At 35.1% G+C, this 23,399-nt stretch overlaps 1 protein-coding gene across 3 annotated transcripts in view; it reads left to right on the top strand.

Moving 5' to 3' along the window:
* LOC142978059 (uncharacterized) overlaps window positions 1-23,399 on the top strand; it is a 262,165-nt gene that overhangs the window by 199,559 nt on the left and 39,207 nt on the right. For all 3 annotated transcript variants that reach the window (XM_076122334.1, XM_076122336.1, XM_076122335.1), the window contains 5 exons: window positions 6,504-6,657; window positions 7,093-7,254; window positions 9,638-9,806; window positions 12,076-12,268; window positions 13,093-13,214. In XM_076122334.1, the coding sequence (XP_075978449.1) occupies window positions 6,504-6,657; window positions 7,093-7,254; window positions 9,638-9,806; window positions 12,076-12,268; window positions 13,093-13,214 (800 nt within the window). The remainder of the gene's footprint in view (window positions 1-6,503; window positions 6,658-7,092; window positions 7,255-9,637; window positions 9,807-12,075; window positions 12,269-13,092; window positions 13,215-23,399) is intronic.

The following is a 23,399-nucleotide window of genomic DNA, read 5'->3' on the forward strand; positions in this document are numbered from 1 at the left end:
TTCAATTTTAAGTCACAATAGATAGTTAGTCGAACTATCTATTATGACTATTGTGACAATGTTTACTGCTTCCTGCCTGGATGACAGTCCCAGCGTGTGCAAAGATTTCAATTTATGGAGTTTTCAGACATGGGCCCAGAAATTGTGATTAACGCTTTTCGAAGCAATAGCAAACAATACAAAAAACATATACACACTCTACGAAAGTAAAATTCTCTATACCGCAATACCGATAACCTTTTCTTGTTACGATAAAAGCATGCCATGAAGTTTCACTCCTAAATTACTTTTTATACACAAACTACTATTATAAACGGAAAAAATACAGGCTTAATTTTTCTAAAATTCATTTACGATTTCCAAAGTACAATACTATACTAGGTTTACATTTAGAATAAATATCATACACGTATATGTCATATGTGTGTATTACATTAACCAAATCTTACACGAGATTGCAACAGGCCACCCTTAAATCAATTCACCGCTATTTCCCATCACTTGCACCACACCCAATCCTGAGGTGTCAAGTCAAACGCGTTGGGAACAATACAGGTGTTCCACGGCACATTATTGACGGCTCGGACTGCAGGTTAATTGAACCTTGTCCTACGTTTATTGGTTAACCGTGGTTAACGACGGTTAACTAGCAACCAATTAAGTTATTCAATTGACTTGTATTGAGTTGGGAACGATTGATGCGTTTCGATTGAAAGTTATTTTTGTAAAGACTGATTTAAGTGTACTATTGTAAAACATTTACGATATATAATGCTATTGTATATTTTTCTCGTCGTATGACACTGAGATAAAATATAGTTGAAATTAAAATATTTGTCAGTCGCTGTATACACAGTGTTACAACTAAATTGGACAACGATCGAGAAGTTTGATGTTAAAATAAAATTAAAAAATTACAAGATTTGTTCCCGTCTGTTATGTGCGTATGACTAAACTTGGTTATAAGTTTTTAGATTTTCAGTTACGTACTGACGCGCTCAAATAACATTTTCAAGCCTTTTCACACACAAAAAATCGTCCAAGATTTTCAGTGGCTTTTATCCCTAACTGTACAAGTACAGTCATCAACAAAACATTTAATATTACAAATAAAAGTTCAATCATGTTACTTTATACTGTATTGATAGTTTTCATATCCGTCAGTCTTCCCCATTCCTAAGGTTTATGTACATACCTAAGTCATTGTAATGGTTGAATTTATATCGACATAAACTTTTCTTATTGTTCTAGCGGTGTTTGGGAAAACGCTTCTTGTATAGGAATTTCGTTTATTGTCAACTTGTGTATAGTGATTGTCACTAGGCAACACTGTTTCGATGACCGAGATAGTAATAGTATCTCTTTGAAGCCTCTAGTCTGTAAAATGATTGGAAAGAAAACGTAAGAAACGAATATTGATTTTAAAGTTATGTTACACGCTCAAAAAGCGGGCAAATATATTTTCGTTGATTGTCTTATAATTAAACCTTTATAGAAAGATAAGGAAGATTTAAAACTGAATCTATGAAGAGGTCGGTAGCTGTCATGAGTTCTCGGGTTCGATTCCCAGGTCGGGTAAACTGTTGTCTTTTCTATATAAATAATTATATGACAATATTTCAGTGAGTAGCCCGGAGTTTGTTAACGTGCCCGGTAAAAATCCAGAAATAATTGTTACTATTCTCTCTGTAGCAATAAAAAGTCAGCTTTAACACATTCTTTCAAACACAATCCTTATTATTATCTATTTAGTTAATCCCTTGTCACAAGGTGACCACACAAGACCACATAACGGTGTATATCCTCTCATTATAGCATGGCAACATTGCACCGGAAGTCGCCGTTCAATGGTCGATCGGCGCTCGTAAATACCGATCACTTCCTGCTAATTTTCAACACTTATTTTCAAGCTAGGCTTATGATAATTTGGTTTTTATGTGTTCTAACTGTTTTGCTCTTGTGATTAGGAATATTTCTGGCATTTTTTTTATAAATCCTGTCACTAATTTGTTATCTACTCGTAAATATCTCGAGGTTAAAGTTTTGTATAAAACAGCTTATTTAAAAAAACTTTTTTCATACTGAAAAAAGATGACAATGTCTATTTAGGTATTTAGATAAGACAAAAAAAATAGTTGACTTGTATTTAAGGATTACGCTTTATTGGACGACTGACTGACTCTTATTCCAAGGTACTAAACTGCACTTTTAATATGATTTTAGTAATTTTATTTGTAGCTAACCAAAAGGTCTAAATTCCTAAGTCTTATGTTCCCAAAATACCATGAAATTCCAATCAAAATATTTCACATTATAAACAGAAGTAGAAGCATATGTTTCGCTAAATGCGAATTCAACGGCTCGTTGTATCCAAAAATAAAATACTTGAACTCAAAGCCATAACCTCGCGACAATTAGTACCGGGATACAAAACCGGCCAAATCCGGTTAGAACTAGAATAAAAAATCTTGACAAGTTACTACAGACCGCGAATTGTTGCAGATAGAATGTACACAATTATTATTAGTTATTCTATAGTATTCTCCTACAAGGAAGTAGGGAGCTTTGGCATGCCATCTGTAACTGTTTTTTTGTAATTTATCTGAATTAAAAATAATAATTTGGTGTAGTTCCAATAAAAAAGTATTAGACAGGACAACGCCTTCACCTCCACCAGTCGCTGTCAAAATTCCTCCCGACACGCTAACTGATACTTATACAGAAGAAAAAACCAGGGCTAAAAGTTTTTAAATTCTGTTTTGTTTTTTTACTAACAACGCATGTGTTTTATCAGCCAGTATTTTCCAAAGGTTCAGGTTCAAGTTCTTGAATGACAACTTATAGTCGCAAAAATACTTATTCTCACGATAGGTATCACATAAAATTATCATAATTTCTTAATTAAATAAAAATCTTAATAATGTTTAAAATAAAATGTCTTTAGGTATTCAATATTAATGAGATGAATTAAAAAATATAACGGAAATTAAGAAAGTGTTTACAAGAAGAAAAGAAAAGTACATTTACTTTTAATTTAAGGTTCATTTACAGACAGCCATGTATTATTTATGCTTGATTACATTCTTGAACTCCAAAGGTGTCAAAAGCTGGTCGAGGCATCTCGAGCTCTCGGCCTCAGTATCCAGATAGAATCAGTCGGCGCGTTTGATCTCGGCCAGTGCGAAACCCGTGCTTTCGTTGCCATCTCGTCGATCTACAGAATTAATGAGCAAAGTGTGAACTGTCACTGCGTACGCGCAGGTTTTCGGAAATTCCTCGCGCTAAAAGCATGTTACGCATTTTTTTGTAACTTTGAACTTATTTTTTGTGAAACTTTGCTGGAATTGTGATTGATGAAAAAGTAACCAGTATTTTTTTCAGTACATTTTTTATTTTTTTAGCGATTGTGATGTGGTAGTCTGCTTTTCTATGGTGACTAGGTATACAATTGAGATTCAATACAAAATCGATTTCAATACGTTACTTTAATACATTTTTTACCTAAGGTCATGTAATCTACCATCTTCAATACATGGGGAAAATCAATTGAGAAATTCGAGCAGTTACCTAGAACTCACTAACAGTACCTATTGAAAAGTATCCACATAAATTGGACACGGAACTAAACCAACAAGGAAGACAGCTCTTAAGAATTAATCTTCTTAAAACGTATTTGCAACCACCCAAGTTCGAAAAAAGTTCCTGTTTACAATAACAAAAAATTATAATTCAAAATGTCAACGTAATTATGCAAGCTTGTCACAATCAGTTGTACCGATAAATCAGCTCTGATTAATTGTGCGAATACCCTGTTACTTGTCACCGAAATACCTGTTATAAATCACACCTTTTACGGAACTGTTACACTGGTACGAGTACAACAAAGTACCCTTAACAGCTGTTGTTGATAGCAATTATGATAATGTTTATGTCATTATTAATGCGAGTAAATATGGGCATTTGTATGCGGTTTGACATTCGTGAGATATTTTTTATGATATTAGTTTCGGCCTGCGACTTTGTCTATGTGGAAAGATTAATTAAGTTCAGTAGCAGCCTGTTTTATATGTTTTTGAAGTCACAAATAAAAAGGGTACCGTCTTCACAGATTTTCATTTATCTGCAACAGACAGCCAGTTATTATGATGTGTTATTGTAGGGCTGTTAGTCTGCCAAATTTCAGTATCACCCATTCAATAGTGTTTGCTTGCGTAGTGCAGGGCTATTGACGTATATTGGTGTAAAATAACATTAAGATCCATTCTGTAGTTTGTGCTTGAAAGAATAACAAACATACACACTTTTGCGTTTATAGTAGAAATGTAAGAAAGTTAGAGGTTAACATTATGTGGGAACAGGCAGAGTTGAATGTGTTCCGGTGATTTTTTATTCTTAATCTACTCGTTGCGGTCACATGTTAATATATTTGAAAATGGTGATAAACACGTCAAATATTTAAACGGTTATACGATGTTTATGGATGTTTATTTAGTTAATGTATTAATATTCTATAATTTACTCACACTTTTTAAAAGTGCACGGTTTCGTGCGTATACTGTGAAGGTCTTCCGCAAACTACAAGTTTAAGTTATTTAAACTAACAGCTCACACTTACCCCTAAATAATTATAACACTGTTTCATCCCTTATTTCTAGCGTTGGGGGTTCATATGTGATCTATGTTGAAACTACTGCTTCAATTATCTACAAGCAAAATATTATCAAAAATAGTTCTGCAGTTCGGTAAAGTAACGCTCCATTTAAAATACTGGTATTCAGTTGTATCCGTTGAGACTGGAAGCCGACTCTATCTTAAAAGGTGGGCTAGGCTGATGATGAGTTCAGTAAACTAACAAACAGACGGTCGCATCTATAGATAATAACTAGAACGTCTTAACATTTCCTTATAAGTAAACAGGGATAAAAAAAGACATTTCATAAACCACTTCCTAAATAAGCAGTATTAAAATAAACAGCACAATTTACTACCACATTACACATTTACATCATAAATAACAGCTCAACTTATTAAGTAATACCCATATACCATAATCTAAGTATTGTATTATAACATTCACATCAAAGTACGACCATAACATAACATATTACTGGAAAATTATAATAAGTTGACGTTTTTTCTAAAGAAATGGACCGGCTTCTAGTGTAGGTGTATCATTTGTTGTCCAAAGATATACTAGAATAATGATAACATGATATTATAAAGAGATTACGGACCACATACGTAGATGTATCAGGTATATTTGAGAAAAATATCGACCGGATTCGTCCATAATTTGTTCAGTTTTGGACCGGTCAAGGTGGGAGTTCGTGGGTTAGAAATATGGTTCCAAATATTGATCGAACGGTTGTTTATCCTCACACAATGGACATTTGGATATAAATTAGATTTTTGTAAGATTACAAGAGATGTTCGGATCAAGTTTTGTGAAATTGGTATTGTTTGTTCGTTTTTAACAACTTTTATATCGAGTCCCGTTTTAAAAAACGGATAAAATGTAATTCTATGTTATATTTTAGACTTTCAAGACTCTCGTTCAGCATTAAATACTAAATTAATCGAACCGATAATAGGGCCCTTAAAACATCAATATTTTTTTCAAGTAGTAGATTATATCCCAATTACAGCGGGAAGATGCTGTATTCGTACTTTAAAATATTAAGAGATCAAAAATAACTACTTTTCTTTTGTAAACTTCTTGAGATCCGAAGAAATGAAATGCTTAAAATTGTAAATAACTAACTGCGTATAGGAATCATCGAACAAGCTAGATCATTACTTTTAAACTCGATATTCCGCCGACTATCCGGCGTCCGTAAACATCAGAACCTAAATGTCTCTATATCAAACACGACAGTGATAGTATAAATATCATGAATATTAATATCAAACTCATTTGAATATCGACTAATGTTACGCACTTCCCACTGCTCGCTACTTCCTTTACGCTTTATTAAGTTTAAATCCAACGCACACTTTGATTTTTTTTCTCATGACATTAGAATATGTGCATATATTGAATTTTAATGAAATGGTCGATTAATGGTACCGGTTGAGTACTGGATATGATCCAATGGACCATTTAATAGGGCTCCTGTGGCGTACTGTTCAACGCACTTTGATGATTATTTATTGAATGGCGTAATGAGTAAGCTTTGCTTCAGGTTTTCTCTCCTATATGATAGGAAATGTGTGTGAAGTAGCAAATGATGATTAACTATTTTAATTGATTACATGCAAATTGATAGATTAAGAACCTGAGACATATCAAACAAAATATTCATCTTTCAAGGCAAAGTGGACACTCTCACTGCCTACTTTGGTTTCACAGTAGAGAAACAATTAACTGTTTAGGCATTCTTCTTTTCCGCGCTTTACCTTACTTGGACCAGCATTATTCTTGATCCTACATTTACCTACCTACCATATTTTTATTTTGGCATTATTAAAAATCATATTAAAATGTTATTTCTTTTGTGGTTCAGGTGAAGGCGGCGGCGGAGGCGGGGGCGCGCGGCGGTGCGCGCGCGATGCGGCGGCGTCGCCCGCGCATGCGCCGCCGCCGACGCCGACGGCCGCGCCGCAAGCGCACGCGGTCAAGAGCGAGCGCCTCAGCCCGCACGACTCCAACGCTTCCAGGTAAACAACATCAAATAGCCACCATTTGTAGTCTTTAATTGATTTAAGATGTCTATTTTTGCCTCTGGCTATCGAATTGTGAGCTAGTAGCTAAAGCCCTGCGAAACTAGAGTACAATCAATAATATTGTAAAGATTTTCTGAACAGTAGAGTCCAAACAATGACCTTAAATTACTAGCATATAGACTTTATAAGTGACAGAAAATTCAGAGTTTATTGTTGTTGACAACTGTTACCTCTTCAATAAGTAAACAATCATCATTCATATTCAATAATTTTTTTTCAATAAACTTTGAAACCTGACTTTTGAAAGAAAGAATGGAAAAGCAAACAAAGCCTGGAATCATCAACAAACTTCTTTGACTATTCAACTGTACAAAAGTACCAAGCCAGATCGTCTACAAAAGGTTGCAAATAATCATACATCTGGTGTAGATCTCGCAGCGTGACGCCGTCCACGTCGTCGTACCCGGGCACGCCGCCGGAGCGCGGCAGCCCGCACGCGCCCGCTCAGCCTGCGCCCGCGCACCCGCCGCGCAACTACTCCGACATCATGCGCTCGCTCGCCGCGCGGTACAACACACACAACAACAACGAGTTAGTATCAAACTATACTTTTTACAAGCTCTTTTTCAAAAGGTCATATAAACGATTATTTCAATACTTCTGAATGAATAGGAACTTATCAGGTGTAATTTTCACACTTGTTTTCATAGTAGAGAAATGTGCCTTAAAATGTTGGTACATTTAGCCTGTCTGTGTCATCATAGCAGCTAAACAAATGAATCACTGTGGTACCTGCAAGTATATTATTATGCTTCAACTTTTAGCTTCGTTCATTTCAACTTCGTAAATCTGTTTAGTCTTTTTGATGATTATCCTCTTAGAAGTAATTGTTAAATATGGTACCATAACAAAGTCAATTAATAAGTGTGATGAGATGAAGCAGATAATATTCTGGACTTCTATTTAAATTATACCGTTTCCGAGAGTTACACGGAATTGGAGCAGTAGCAATCCACACTCCGTAGGGCGGCAAGTCAAAGCTTCGGGTGACTCCGCCCAAACTCCATTGCACCGCCTACATCGTTCATTAGAAAATCAATATCATATACAAAAGTAATTGGTTCAAGATATAAACATCAATAATCTAATAGATACAATTTTAAAAGCCATAATTACATCTTAACTGTAATAGAACTCGAATTCACAGTTAATTATACGATAAATCACTCATTTATATCATTTAACTTGAAAAGAAACCAAATTACACTAAATAGTTCAAAATTACAACATTAACCTTGCATTCTTTTTGTTAATAACGTTTAGGAATCATATAAATTCCTTACTTAATATACCATCGTTATCGACTAATCCATTTCCGATTATCGATTCTCGATTCGATACTCGCATTCATCAATCATTTTTCACACGGTCCGTGTCACAATAGTATGCGACCCGCAGTTCACCGACCGGCTAGTGATGCCCAACAACGATTAGCATATTAATCGATTTGAAAACTTACGTTTAGTCGACAAATTTACATGATTCGTGAGAACCGAAGCTCTCCGTGTGAACTTATGTTATATTAATGAATTGGTCACCTGAGGTCGATGAACTTTGTCTATTTTAATTACCGATGCGACAAGTTTGGCGCCCGGTGTCGCCTACATTTGCATTTAAAAACATGGTTTCCGTTCGCGGACTGTTTCGGCTGCATCTTAATTGGTAAAAAAACTTTCACAAACTCTTACTTAGGATAGAAAAAATGTATCATCCGTTAGTGTGTTTAAAAATCTTTGTTGGCGTATTTGACACCTATTTTCAAGTCATCAATAAAAAAATTGTGACAACGATTTGTCACTTTTCTCTTGAACGTGGGTAAAAAGTTAATACAAATCAAGGCGTCGGCAATAAATTCAGAGTTTTATTGTATCAACGCGACATAAACATCAACACAGATGCTCATTAATTTTCATCAAATAACTGTTGCATTAAAATTGTTTTGATAGAAGAGATAATTATCACCGGGCCGTTTAATTTATCATGTCATATTAGCATTTTGGGATTGCCATTTTTCATTTTCGTCTCCATTTTTACTTGTCGAATCTACATTCATGTATCAACAGTTATAGCTTCATTTCTCAGTTTTAATGTCTCCAATCATCATCAGATTTCTTTATGATATCACCAACTAAAATGTATATTTGATACAAAATTATGAACTCATAAAACGATTCCTCAAATCTGATATTCGTGTAAATAACAAAGTGACATCCATGCTTAATTAATTAGGACCGTAGAAATAAAATCCGTTAATTATAATATTCAATAGGGTATTTTACATAACAAACAAATAGCGGTCGGCATAAACGTGCAAATTGACTTTTATAACTCATTCGTATGTCGGTATAAAGTCGCTGAGAAATTTGACACACTTAGATATGATTTATGTTATAGATTGGAACAAAATAAAGGTAGAAACATAATTCATAATTAAGAGACTCTCTCTGCAAAATATGTGCGAATGATTTAATTATGGCGCTCGGTTTTTCCTCGTAAATGAGGAGTGTAATGCGTTGATTGGCACACGCGTGAGTGCTGTACTTGTGCAAGTGCGTTGGCCTCCCCCAGACCACCATAGCGTATAGGGGTAATCATAACACTTAGAAGACAGATCGCAGTGTTTTCTTGCAATAGTATAGAGTTACTACTATTTGTTTTTTATCGATTTGAGCACCTATGATCGGCAAAAAACTCAGCGTTTTCCATCATCGCTTTTTCAACATTTTTAAAACGTTTACGCTTGTAGTTCCAGCCATAGTCAAGTGATATCTTAATTTATTTTTTATAATGTCAACTCAACAAAATTAGAACTCCTAAGTCGAAGGTTAATTATAAAACCAATAAATAATATATCAAAGGAGTATAAAAAATCATCATAATCAAAAATAAAAACATATTTTTTTCCTCAAAACAGTTATTTCCATCGCATGAATGGTTTCGGCGAGGTCCGACCTGCGGCGTCGCCGGCTCAGGATGCTACAGACGCGCCTCTCGGCGGCTTGTTCACGAAGCTGGCCAGCAAGCAGGGCGGCCCGCCGAGACTACCCGCCTTCCCCGTCATGCTTGACATGAGCTCTACTAAGGTAAGCGAGAGTTATAACTGCAAAGAGTTAGGCATATCTATTTAGTCCTTGATTGTGGTAATGCAGCCTTGGAAACAGATAGATCGGTAACGCAGGTTTTATGCTGGCCAATTCTCCCAAAAACAATGACTCACCAAAAGTATCCTCGGAAGCGGTTTAAAGACTTTCTCTACTTTTTTTTATAAAATGAATTCCTGCTATGTCTGTAAGTCTCTTTTCTTAAGCCAAAGCAGTAACGATAGTTTTATTAAAGGTGTTTTCCAGTTCCTTTTTAAATTTCCGTTAACGCGTTCCCAAGCATGACGGTCATTCATATTTTGGTTTTAACTCGTAGAAATTCTGTATAAATACGGTTAATAGCGGCTAGAGGAAGTTGGGGACCAAAACATTTTTTATGATAGTTTCACATGAAGGTAATTTCGTGATGCTTTCTGAAAACGATTAAACTTAATTCACTTGTGGTTTTATAACGTATCATAAAAAAACGGACTTTCTTCTTTTAAAATAATAAGATAAATTTAAACGACATTTCATTGTTTGTTCAAATCCTGCCCACCGCACAAACAGGAAGTATGTAATCACAAACAATTGTAAAATATACGTCTTCTGTTATAATCCCTATAATTATTTCCAAGCTATTTCTTTCGGTAATTATAATTTTAAGAAAAAACACAGTTTCGTACGTATTACTTCATAACGCACGTTACTTACGGCAAGGCCACTGCCCCTATGAAATAATTTACGGTCAGATGAGTTTTCATTTCAAAAGAGCACATTTGTAATTCATATTAATTACATACACAAGTGCTCACTGACCTTCCTGTTTTAATTACACATCATACACCGTTTCATAGTTCACGGCTGTGATTAAAATGTCTCGTAAAATTCATAAGGCGTTATCGCACGAGCCATCTCCACGGAGCGTGGCCGGTTTATGTTAATTTGAACCTCTTTAAAATCATAATGCGCGGTGAGCACCCCGCTTCCTTTCCAGTAATAATGGACGCAATTAAATCTGATAAGGCTCACGACCTTTACACTTCCTCCGCCGCTGCATAGACACAGTAGAGAGAGTGTTAATTGGCGTCCGTGTGGTGCGAGCGCGGTGCGATCGCGGTGCGCGCACAATCGGCAGGGTAATAGTGGTGCCCCGCCCCCTGCTCGCCAGCGAACCGTCTCGACTCGACTCTCCACTGTAAAAGGAACTGGAGCTGCACTAATTGGCCGCGGCACGCGCCGCGCATGCGCGCCGCCGAGCTCGCCCCGCGACACGCTAGTGATGGGATGTGAAATCGAAACACAACTCGACTTTAAAATTAGTTGACTTTTTGCACACGAGTGCAATAAGAGACACGATAAAATTGCAGCGTGGAATCGTAACAGTTATTCGATTTCGACTTTCTAGGAAAATTGCAGCGACACAGAGAGCATCACGTGTTTTTTCGTAATTTCATATGATACGCAATCGAGATCAAATTGCCGTCCACGCGCGGAGCATGATTTGTTACATTTCTCTTAACGGCTTAAGCGATCTATAAATAGTAGTTTAAATGTATTTTCACCTATAAAGAGAAACAGGGGCGACGCGGAAATAAATCGTAAGATTTATGGCGGTGGCTCTGCTTCAGCACGTAACTGGTAGGCGCGGCGGTGGCGCGGGCCGGTGTCGGCGCACACGCGCGTGCCCGCGCACTACAGCACCGTGTTCATTTCACGCGCGCGCGCCTCCGTCTGAATTTTATTCGGAATTACCCTGCATTCGCCTTTTTTAGTGCGCGTGGCAATTAAAAAAGATAGATTGCAATTTGACCCGCGGGCGGCGAGCGTGACGGTTCAGAACGTTATTATGATGAATGCTTGCCACTTACGATACGAGAGTGCTCTCGATCAGATAATAGCCTACTGGCTCGCCTTTCATGTTTGCTTAACATTGTACTGTATGCGCCGCTTGATGGACTTCTGAGTAATTGAGTTTTTTCTAATATCGCCTAGCTGAATGGTCATGGTTCAAATTCATTCCGCTATTGATTACTAGAGCGTCGAACTGATTGTCTTTTTACACGTGAAGTTCAAAAGGTATCTTAATAACTTTGCGTCTGGCATCAACCTGCTTTGCGTTGTTTTTTGTGCTCCACATTCCATTGTATTGATATATTGCGGACCAGTTCCTATGTACAAATGATGTCATCTCCTCGGGCATGATTACTTGTAGTCACGTCCTGAGTTTCTCCTGGTTTATTTTGTATTAACGTTTGAATATTATTCACAGACACTGCTGGCGATATCCCGAGTGGGTAGAGGTGGGAGATCTCGTCGGAAGCGCACCGGCGCAGGAGTAGCTCCTGAACATTCACCACTGGACCTGTCAGCTGCCGGAGAGAGTGCTGCCAAGCGTGCCAGACTATCTGCGAGTCCGAGCACGAGGAGTGACAGCGACGAGAGAGATAGAGTATCTAATGATGGTCAGTACTGCTTAAATAAGTATGTGAATATGGTTATGATATGTTAATGAGTTACCTCAAACATCCTGTCTTTATCATCGTCGTTAACATCTACATCGGCTCGTACCGAACAGAAATATGCCGTCTTATTTACGGAAGTCTCCTTATCAAAATAATAAATAAATTTGGTATATTTTGGTTGAGTAAGCGCGGGAGCTTCAAAAATAACCTATGTTAATTCTGACCTTAAGCAATTACATAGTCAAGTAATTAAAAACTGGTATAGATCTCCTTCCTACTCCACAGATTTAAGTAATTTAGATAACATCATTAGTTTATGTTAATGTTTAGTTCAAATTGCAGCCATTAATTACTATCATACTAATTTTATAACCACAGTAACGTTCATCCAATCATACTTAATTTTATCTAACGAAAAGAATCAGTTAACTAAATCATCAACAACAGAAACAAAAGTGTCAAATCCATTATTGATATGTCACTACGAATATATTATAATTCATGACTCATTATAAATTAATAACTTGAGACGAAAGACATTATTAATTCACACAATACGTATAACAACGTCTTAATGATCGTAATATATCTTGAGGCTATTGGCCGCCAAGTGCTAAACATCATCAAATTATAATGTCGTATTGTCATATTATCACATTATTGAATTCGACAGCCTATATGAATGAATTAGTTTTACGATCTGACGCTAAACAACATTTTAATGTTCGATTACTTAACTCGACATTTTTCATTTATGTTTAAATCGATTTCAAATATGATAATAGTAATAAATTTAATTTATTCGACTATCATTTCTCTCCTAGATCGTAGTGAAGCGCGCGGCGAGTGCCTCTGCGCCGAAGCTCGAGCGCGCCTATCGGCGTGGTCAGTCGATGAAGTTTGCGACTTCGTCAACTCTATCGACATTTGCGCCGAATACGCAACGGTAAGTCCTATCACTATGTTACCCATCTAAATTCAAATTAAGAATAGTTATTTTTGTCTTCTGTCATTTTTTATTGGCTGACCAAATTCGTAGTGAAGGGATACGTTTATTTATTATTAATAAATAAAAAAATACGATTGATACAATCTTGTAGGTAGATCATTTTATCGGCAGGAAATTGCGTCTATAAATTTTACAACACGATGATCTATAACAGGTTAAATAAGTCGTAAATTTTGCAGAGGTGAATTCTCTTTGGGCGTCAAACGTTGCATAAATTAATTGCTACCGAAATAATGTAACATTACAAATAAGGTAGTGTTCATCTTAATCGTGGTTATAAAGATTGAAAAGTCGTAATAAGTTCGTTTACTGAGACATAAAAGCGGAATTAGGCAATCATAGTTAAGTGCTCGGATGTGAAGATATTAGTTAAAGAACATTAATTTTATGGGCAATCGAATTATCCATATTTTAAATGACATGTTCCTTAGTAACTGCCAACTAATGTACACATTTAAATTGTCACGAAATTACTGTAGGTACAATCGAGATTTTGGTAGAGCTTGACATAGTTGACATAATCATTTTATAGTTCTTCTGGGACTATAAGAAACTGAAGTAATCTCGAATGGCAACTCGACGATAAAATGACAAGTGATTCACGATCGAGAAAAACGCACCAAATTAAAGAAAGACAGTGGCAAGTGGCACCGATTGTAATTTAAAACAACATCTAACTATTACGTACAAAGTACTAAATATAGCCAACTTGTGAAGTAATCACATTTACGTCAAAATTACGATGACCTAACGGAATATAACTACAAAAACAATACAAGTAAATGTAGTAGTTATATAAAAATAGAAACTTACCTGCAAGACTTTTCACACCAATCTGTATTTATGAGCTTCAATTAACACCTACATTACATTAAAATATTTACGAGGAGAGCAAAATGAATTGCCTCTGTGGTATGGGCAGTAGGACAAACGACTACTGATCACGAGGCCTCAGGATCGGTTCTCGAGTCGACAGTTACTATTAAAATCGGTAAAAATCGGTCTTTTCTAATTTTTTCTGGTGATTAGCAAAAGTAACAAGGGATGTCGTAACGAGCCCGGTGTATGCTAATAGGCTCAAAATTAAATGGGACTAATTATGAAAGCGACAAAACACGGGGTATTTTCGTACGCCTCTGCCTACACATTAGGGTATAACAGGCTTGATGTTATGTATGTAGTGGGTATATTCTTTAATACAAAATAGACAATCACCGTCACCTCTATCACATGAAGTTTTAATCATCATTATATTTATTAAGTCATTGTTCCGGACCCAACATCCATTTTAAGTAGACCTTTACTCTACTCCAAAGTTAAGGAAGATCAAGTGTCATCTTATACTGGAGTTAATTCTGCAACATTTTGTTTATTTTCTGTTAATTTTAATTGCGTAGTGAAAGGGAACAAATAAACCACGATTGGAAAAGAATCATAACCTGAACTTAATTATTGACTTACATAAGTCCATCTTTGTTCAAGCCTTTCTAGCTACCGTTACGAGATTTCTATTCTCCATTGTTTTTATATTACTTTGTAGAAATAAAAGAAGTGAATTAAATTCTAGAAGCTATGAAATTGAGTATTAGGGAGCTTGATTGTAAACTTAGACGTATTATTATAGTCGAGTAGTAGTAATTATGATTTTATTTTTGAAAGGGTTTCCATCAGTAAGTTAATTAAGGTAAAATAATTTGCTGAAATGTAATATCGGGAAATATTTATCCAAATGGGGTCAAATCGATCATAACTTCTACTTATTTATAAATCATACCTAAACTTTTTTACGATTAAGGTATTATAATTGCGAAAGGATGTCTGTCTGTTCGTTTATCTTCATGACATTTTATATACAAAACCAAAGGACAAACAAAAGCTACTTATTTTTCCAAAATCGATTCCTTTGAAGAATATACAAATTTCTGCGCAAAGCTACGCGAGTAATTTAGTATGAAATAAATCAATCTAATTACTCGAACTTACATCCATTTACAGTAGTTCGACAATAACATAAGTAACTTGCATAAACGAGTAACAAAAATAACAATAAAACAAGTGTGGAGGCATTAAATCAATCGTAACAAGCATATTGTTATAAACATTTCTATTAGCGATTGAGTAATAAAACAGACGCATTGGGTGCAGGCTCATGACGTACAATGAACGCCGTGATGCGAATCATAGCGGGCTGTAGGGCTGACTGATTGACTCATTTTCATGGTACTTGACTGCAAATAAGTTGAGTTAATAAAGTAAAGAAAACTTAGGCTAATTGTTTAGATTAAGACACGTTCTTTTGTATGGTTAGAGGTTGACTAGCGTAAATGTTCAAGCTGCACTACAATACGTAGGAATGTATTTTTTATTTTGCAGTAACCCCATTTCAACCACACTTTACACTCCTTCCATGTTTTTAAAACACGGAGACACATTACTTTTAAGCTTCATTTAACTATGCCTTATAAGCATTCCACGTCTTTAAAAATATGGAAAAACTTAGCTCGTTCTTGTGAGTACAAATTAAAAACTATGAATAAATACGTTTGGCAAGTCTTACATGTCAATAATTTTTGGGATAGTTGTCTGATAAACAAACATTATAGTAAGTATATAGTAAAACATCTTGGTAAAACTAACAGTAAATTACAATTATCATAATTAATTACAATTATAATAGCCTTACAAGAGTTTGCACGTAATACCCACCAAAATTCTTTGCCAAGACCCTAAATGGTCATCTATGATACACCTCTACAATCTGTAGACAGATGACTACAGCCACAACTACCTTCATAAACTCTTCCACAATTTGCTAAACACAGCCCTACACATCGCATTACACAACGTTTATAATGCACAAGCGTGGCGTCGCATACATTATGTCGATGTGAGCTAACAAAGACGTGGGAAACGACTGAACATTTCAAATTTACATGATATTTGTATCAAGAAATTGCACAAGAAGGACACTTGAACTTGATACGGAGCTGACATAGAGTAAGATGTGTTTTATTTACTGTGAGTTATCTAGAATACTAATTTGAATTCGATGTATATTTACTTATATTATTGAGATAAATTTGACGATAACTCTTTGAGCATCTGTTAATAACTCATTTACAAATTGTTTAATAGATTAAGATCAACGAAATAAGTTTACTGTTTAAAATGTCTATGTGTAGACCTGCGGACGAAAGTTCTTACATTTTGTCAAATAAAAATAATATTAGTTAATCATCCCTCCCTTATTTCGAGAGAAGGCGCAGCCGGAAATGCTTGACATTTGGGCTGTTATAAGTTGTGTTAAATTCGAAACAAAACTTATAATAAAAAAACAACTATCTGAATCTGCATTCATATTTCGTTATTTACACATTGTACAGAACACAAATTAAACGTATTTTCATTTTCATTTCATTACGCAAAAAACTATTCATTGAAACGATCAAATAAATTCCGCTAACGACACCATAGACTAAAAGCACAAGCAATAATAGTAATTGTAAGCCTCGCGGTGCACGCTCGTGACGCACAACGATGTAGGTGACACTTCATAACATTCCCATGCTTTACTGCCTTTTATTACGAACCTTATTACATGTGTAATTGAACTCTAATTATCCTTGTTCATATTACTGATTTAGTTTGATGTTTGCTTAAGGAATAGTTTAGTTTTAGTTAGATGGTCTTGTAATGGTTAATGCTGACAAATTTTCCTGGTTGCATCGGACTGTTTAACCTTTTAAAAATGACTATTCTTTGTCTTACTCCTATACTTATACGTTAACAACTTATTAACTCAAATTGTTTTTAGGGCAAACTCTTCTTTATCATAGTCACATTTTTGTACCTACATTCTCAATCTTTCATGCAACTTTCCTAATCTTTCAGCTTGTGACGACTTAATACACGAAACAAATATTACTATTTATTTTACTTATATACCGTTTAAACTTTAACATAATATATGAACACATCTCGTCAAAAGCTTAATGCCTGAATCTGTGCATAGAACTTTAACACCTTTAAAATTTCCAATACCAATTCACACTACGCTCAATATATATTGGATGTCAATAATCCCTTATTTCAAAAAGACGTAAGCGCCATAGAACAATACCGAAATGACGAAACAATCCTCCATAAAACTATTTCACAAGTTAAAACGATATATCACAAAGTGTGGTAGCAATATCGGATTACCGAATGATTTATAAGCAGAAGTGTCGCTTACGCCGCGCTAACAATTAATTGTTCTTGATATAATAATACTGTTCAGTGATTAATGTTCTTTGCACTTTTGCTGAACGTTTTATATCCTTGTTAGTGATTAATTTATTGGTGATAATTAACGTTTGTTATAATTACTGGGCTGTTAGCCTAGTTTTGGTAGCCGATTCTAGATAGACTACCATGCCAGTGAATTATAGCCTAATGAAAAAAATAGGCCGCTTACGTTCAGAACCTGTAGTACTGTATATTTTACGAAATATAATAATATTCTCGACGATCATTTTTGGCGTAAAAAGTGCTTACTAGTATCGCAAACTTCAGTTTTGCTATGAAACTGCTGAATAACTAAATTTGGATTTCGTTTATGTTTCCATTCTATTAAGTTTCATCTAACCGCTTGAGACCATGGGAAAGGTGTGATTTTATGCATTATTTACATTCCAATAATCACCAATCCATGTTAACAAGCTTATGACCGTAATAAAAGTACTTATTCCTATGAATATGTATCATACATGCATATGAAATTAAAATATACCGTTTTGAAGCTGATACCGCTCTCGAAAGTCGCTTAAATACATTATATATTAATTATGCAATGTTTGCCTCAAATACACGAAAATGTGTTAAAATCCACTCCATGTAAGCAATTTGAATAATATTAATTGGTCGTAAATTTATGTAGATACACGTTTTTATTACGGATAGTATATTGATTGAGAATCTCCCGCGGTTGCCGCTTACGACCTTCTGTCTCCCAGGGTGAACATTTTAAATTATTTAATTGAACATACTTTAAATTTGTAATACCAAAGGTCTTAAGTAACTGTTATTAATAAGCCATATAATTCAATCTAATGCCGTATTATAAATTTTATTTCTGTTAATTATTTTAAAAGTACGTTTTAAATCACTCATACGATCGTAAATATTTTTAAATTCATCTCATTAAAGTTATAATCTCAGGAATCTCAAACGTTGCTTGTGGAGCTTTCACAAACAAGTAATTATGTACTTTTAATGACATCTCTTGCGTAAATGACATAATTATAATTATTTTTGCGTCTCGGCAATTTTGCAAGAAAACAATATTTAAAAAGTTTTATGAAATACAATAATCATATCTAAAAATCAAAATCTATCTAATTATGTTAAATAAATAATAGTTTTACTGCAAAATCATCTTCGGCTATAAGCTTCCATAAAACAATAAAATGAATATATAAAAGGATTCCATTCCAAAACGGAACTAATTTATAATACAGTTTTCTAGTACAAAAGCCAAAGGACTTGGGAACGTGAGTAATAAACAAACAGACACGCAAACAAGCTGCGCCACGAATTTGTAGATGGGATCTATGGCACCGTATGTCAAATCAGTGCGCTTGCACAACTATTCGTGCGGAGCGTCGCACTCACACCGTCACTAACTTCTAATACATTTGACACTATGGATTTCACATAAATCTTAATGAGTTAAGTAATTGTTGCGATTGAATTTGAAGGCAAATAAAATTTAGGCTGAGTCGATACAGTTCTAGAATGAACTGTTTGTAGTTTGTGAATTTTACTTTACCTGTTCTGAAAGTTATCGCAGTTTAAACAATATTGTAGTTAATATTAAAAACAAAAATATTTTTTTGTTATCTTCCCTCATTTCAAGAGGAAACCCTTGCCCAGCAGTGGGGGAGTGAAGAGTAAAATTTGTACATTTTTATCAATATTAGAATCATAGATAAGTATAAAACGCAAACTGAATGTCATGCCAAATTAATTTCAAACGTAATAACATGTACATAAAACCTTATTTTTTCACCATACACAAATTAACACACTTATAAAGAGTTCAAACTACTACAGTCTACAGCATCCTTATTCCAAAACAAAAATAAATCACGCCATTCGCCTAATACGACTTGAAATACACACCTCGATCTAGATGTGCATAATCCTAATTGCGCATTGTCACCTGCGCAGGCGCAACCGGCGTGGATGCTCGTGCGATCGTGACGCGGTGTCGCAACTATCCGTGATTTATACAAATTACCACTGTATATATATTATATATGATATATAACAGTAAAATTATAGCGATATTCGATCGGCATCATCGTGGTTCGTGCGACAAATTGTGATTTGTAATCTAGGGGTATTAGTGGCTTCATGATGCTTTAGTTTTAATATTAGTAACACGAACTGCCTATAGACTCGTGCTCCTTTCAGACGACTCAATATATACAACATTTTTGGTAATTATTTACCTACTAAATATTATATTAATACAAGTACATTTTAGTCACATCAAATCGTAGTTAGGACTCTTAATATACAATATTATGTGCCTATTCTACATTTTTAATTAAAAAAAATGTTCAGGGAAATTCAAGAGAATAAGGGATTTCGAGATCTTATCCTTAAGATTTTTCCACAAAATGACGAAATGTCACAATAAGGAAAAATAAATACAAAAGCGCAACTGTCGCTAGCAAATCATTGCAACAATTCTCACGGCATTTGAATTTTGTGTCTAGAACACATGAGATAAAACACCTAACTCACGAAGGGAATACAAATACCTAGCAAAGAAGCCGCTACTCGCTGGCCGAAGCTTACGTTCCTTAAGTTGAACACACACGACCTGTGGCTGCGAATTGAACGCAGAGGGCTGACTCTACTAGCGACTAAAACCCCAATAACTGTCAAGAAATATTAAAAGATTGATCATCTCTAGCATAACGACTATCGAACCAGTAGCTGCCAAGAAATATTTTAAGAATAATTAACGCCCTTAGCGCATTCGGTACCATCAAACGCTCGTTTCTTGTTAGTACCGAAAGCATGTGGAAAATCGAGCTACTGGTTCACACTACGGGAGTACAGCGACGACTACGATATATCTAGCGGGTCTTTGTTCTGAAAACGCCAGAAAGCTATTGCAGTATAGAACGTACCTGCAGATACATTAGCTTCGTGTATAGATACAAAAAACCGCACGGCTCACGCATCATAAACGTCCCGATACGCTCCCACTTTTCGTGTGTGTTACCCCTTAGTACCACTGGTATTAAACCCGCACTCAGCATTAATCGTTGACATGGAATCCCGTATGGAAAATAAATGAGGTCCTACGCATGCGCGTGGGCAATTAGCTCAATCGCTAAGTATTTGTGCACGACGAACGATCGCTAGCGCTGATTAATAGCACATTTTGTACGCAGAAGATAAATGCTTGTGAAGAGATTGGGATGAAGGGAATACATTAGTTCTGATGGCATTTTGAAGGCTATGTTTGGAAATTACGAAACAATTGAAACCTAAACTTATTGGAAGCTTCTCAACATATATGATAGTATGTCTTTTGATTAAATGAAAATATAAAAACGTCCTTCATTGCAAATGCAAAACATTAAAGGCATTAACTTTAAAATTACACAAATGAAAACACAAGCTACTGTTGACAAAAACTTCGTCGTTTCATTCACAAATGAAAAACATTGTAACGTCTAAATATATCTACAAACTAGAAAAAACAAAATTACTAAAGATTGAGTATGTTAACATTGAATTTAACAATAACCAGGATAGCGCATCAAACCTTATACTTCAGTTTACAAAACACAATGACAAGACGAAGAGAAAGGACCCACAATACATTTCATTGCAATCCCTCTGGTCATGAAGCACTCCGTGGAGATGCCACACACACAGTCCGTCAGTGCAATTCATAATCACGTTATTATACCCGATACCAACATAAATATCACCCAAAACAAACAATGTTCATCACCCCAAGCCATACACGACTCATACGGCAAAAGCATCAACTATTGTTAAACGTATTACAAACTTACAATTACACTCACGAAAATTCAACAACCTAACTATTTTCATAGCAACAGAATCCTAACAACGGCAAACCTAAGTTTGTTTTCTGTGAAATGTAATTACTATAATGGGCGTTGTATCGTGATCACCCGACGTATATTGTTATGATTTTAGACATGAAATCGAAAATGGTCACGGGTCATCTCCATGTGAGCATTCGTTGCGCAAAATGATTGTGGCCAACACGATTTCACTTAAAGGTGGGCGATCGAATGATTCATTCGATTATAGCGGATTAATCGATTGTCGAAATTAGGCTGCTCGATTGAATGGTGCTTGATCGTTTTTGTGAATGATTTTTTATTAATGGAGTAGTAAAATAAATTGTATGGTGTGCACTATTATAGTGTCGTCATTTATCATATTCATTTTGCCACTTAATTCTTACTATGCGATGTAGAGTGATTACATGACACCGTAATTTTTATCTAGAGCGGTTATGAATTCTTTGATCGAGTCTTCGTATCGAGTGTTTGGCATTAAAAAAATAACGTTGTTTTGACAAGTCCTTCGTATTAGGCTACCAATTACAGCAGCCTGATTCAACATCGAATAAATCTTTTTTTATTCAAAATCGAATAAAACCTTCTTCTTTATTCTACTTGTCAACTCTTCCTCACTATTCCATCCAGCGATTTTATTACTCGTTTAACGACATTTGTCACGTCACGATATAGTGAAATGGCCATAAGTTAAGACACAACGAAAATAACTTCAATGGCCTCAACCAATTACAGCTTGAAAAATGACAGCACATTTTATGACCACTTATTTTTATATTAAGACAGAAGTTCCTTATTAGCAATGTCAAATGTTTTAAGTATTTTAAGATTTTATGACTTTTTGAAATTATATTTATTGTCAACTTTGATTAAAACTTCAATGAGGAAATGTATCTTAATTAATATCGGTGCTCTTTGTTTCTGTAATTGCGAATTACTATTTGTAGGTGCAAAAGACATTAGAATGTAATCACTAAAAAATAATATAACAACTTACACTGTCTAATCATAATAAAATTACAATCGCTTTTCTCGCGAAACGAGTTTATTATCATACAACCAGACGCTGATTACCGTCGAAGGTACAATTTCTATTACAAAAGTAAATTATCATTTCAATTCACTACTAATTACTAAAACGTTTACCACCATAGCAGAATGAACGAGCGAACTATCGACGTAGAAGTTATTATCTTACCTTTTAATCGAAACACCGGTGGTCCTTCCTTAATCTATCAAGCCTTCTAAGTAGCGATCTTAAGCCAAACTTTCTACACCTACAGGCCAAAGTAAATATTAATTACCTCACAATGAACACTTCATAAGGCGGTTACACAACCGGCTACTTAACGCATCCGACTTGCGACTAAAAGTCGTGAGGTGTAAATGAACGTAATTTATAAAACGTCGTGTCAAACGAAGCGACGATAATTCGGCGCTTGCGCACGATGTAACTAAAGTTGTTAAGTTTATAAGTGGATTCCTCAGTTGTGGAAAGTATGGAAAAAATTGCTTTAATGTACTTAATTTGTTGTAATGTGTTGGTTTGTAAGTTATTTTATTATTAGAGTAAAAGTGTTATTCTCGTTTGGTACTTTCTTTTGTACACAGTTATTTGACAATAAGTGTCGCATGATAAGATTTTTATCAGACAACTTTAAATTCTTAAATACACAATGAAAAACTGAGCGTAAACAGCGTTAATATTAAAAAAAAATAGCAAAAAAAATTAGGTCATGTAGACTTTTCATACTTTCTTCCAAACCTTATTGACTTCATAATACAAAAATTTGCCTATTGTATCTTGAGCAACATATAGATTTCTCTCTAAATCTTTTCAAAGTACGAATACATCTGGAAGCAGTAACGCAAGACGTTTAATAAAATACCATCGCGTTAGTTTCTCCGTGACACCAATCAACTATTCTTGCTTGTGTATCATCTTGTTTTTTCTCTAATGATGTTTTAGATTTATTGCGATCTAGTAAATTAGGTGCGGAGC

The sequence above is a fragment of the Anticarsia gemmatalis genome, chromosome 13 (genome assembly GCF_050436995.1).
Source record: "Anticarsia gemmatalis isolate Benzon Research Colony breed Stoneville strain chromosome 13, ilAntGemm2 primary, whole genome shotgun sequence".
Classification (NCBI taxonomy): domain Eukaryota; kingdom Metazoa; phylum Arthropoda; class Insecta; order Lepidoptera; family Erebidae; genus Anticarsia; species Anticarsia gemmatalis.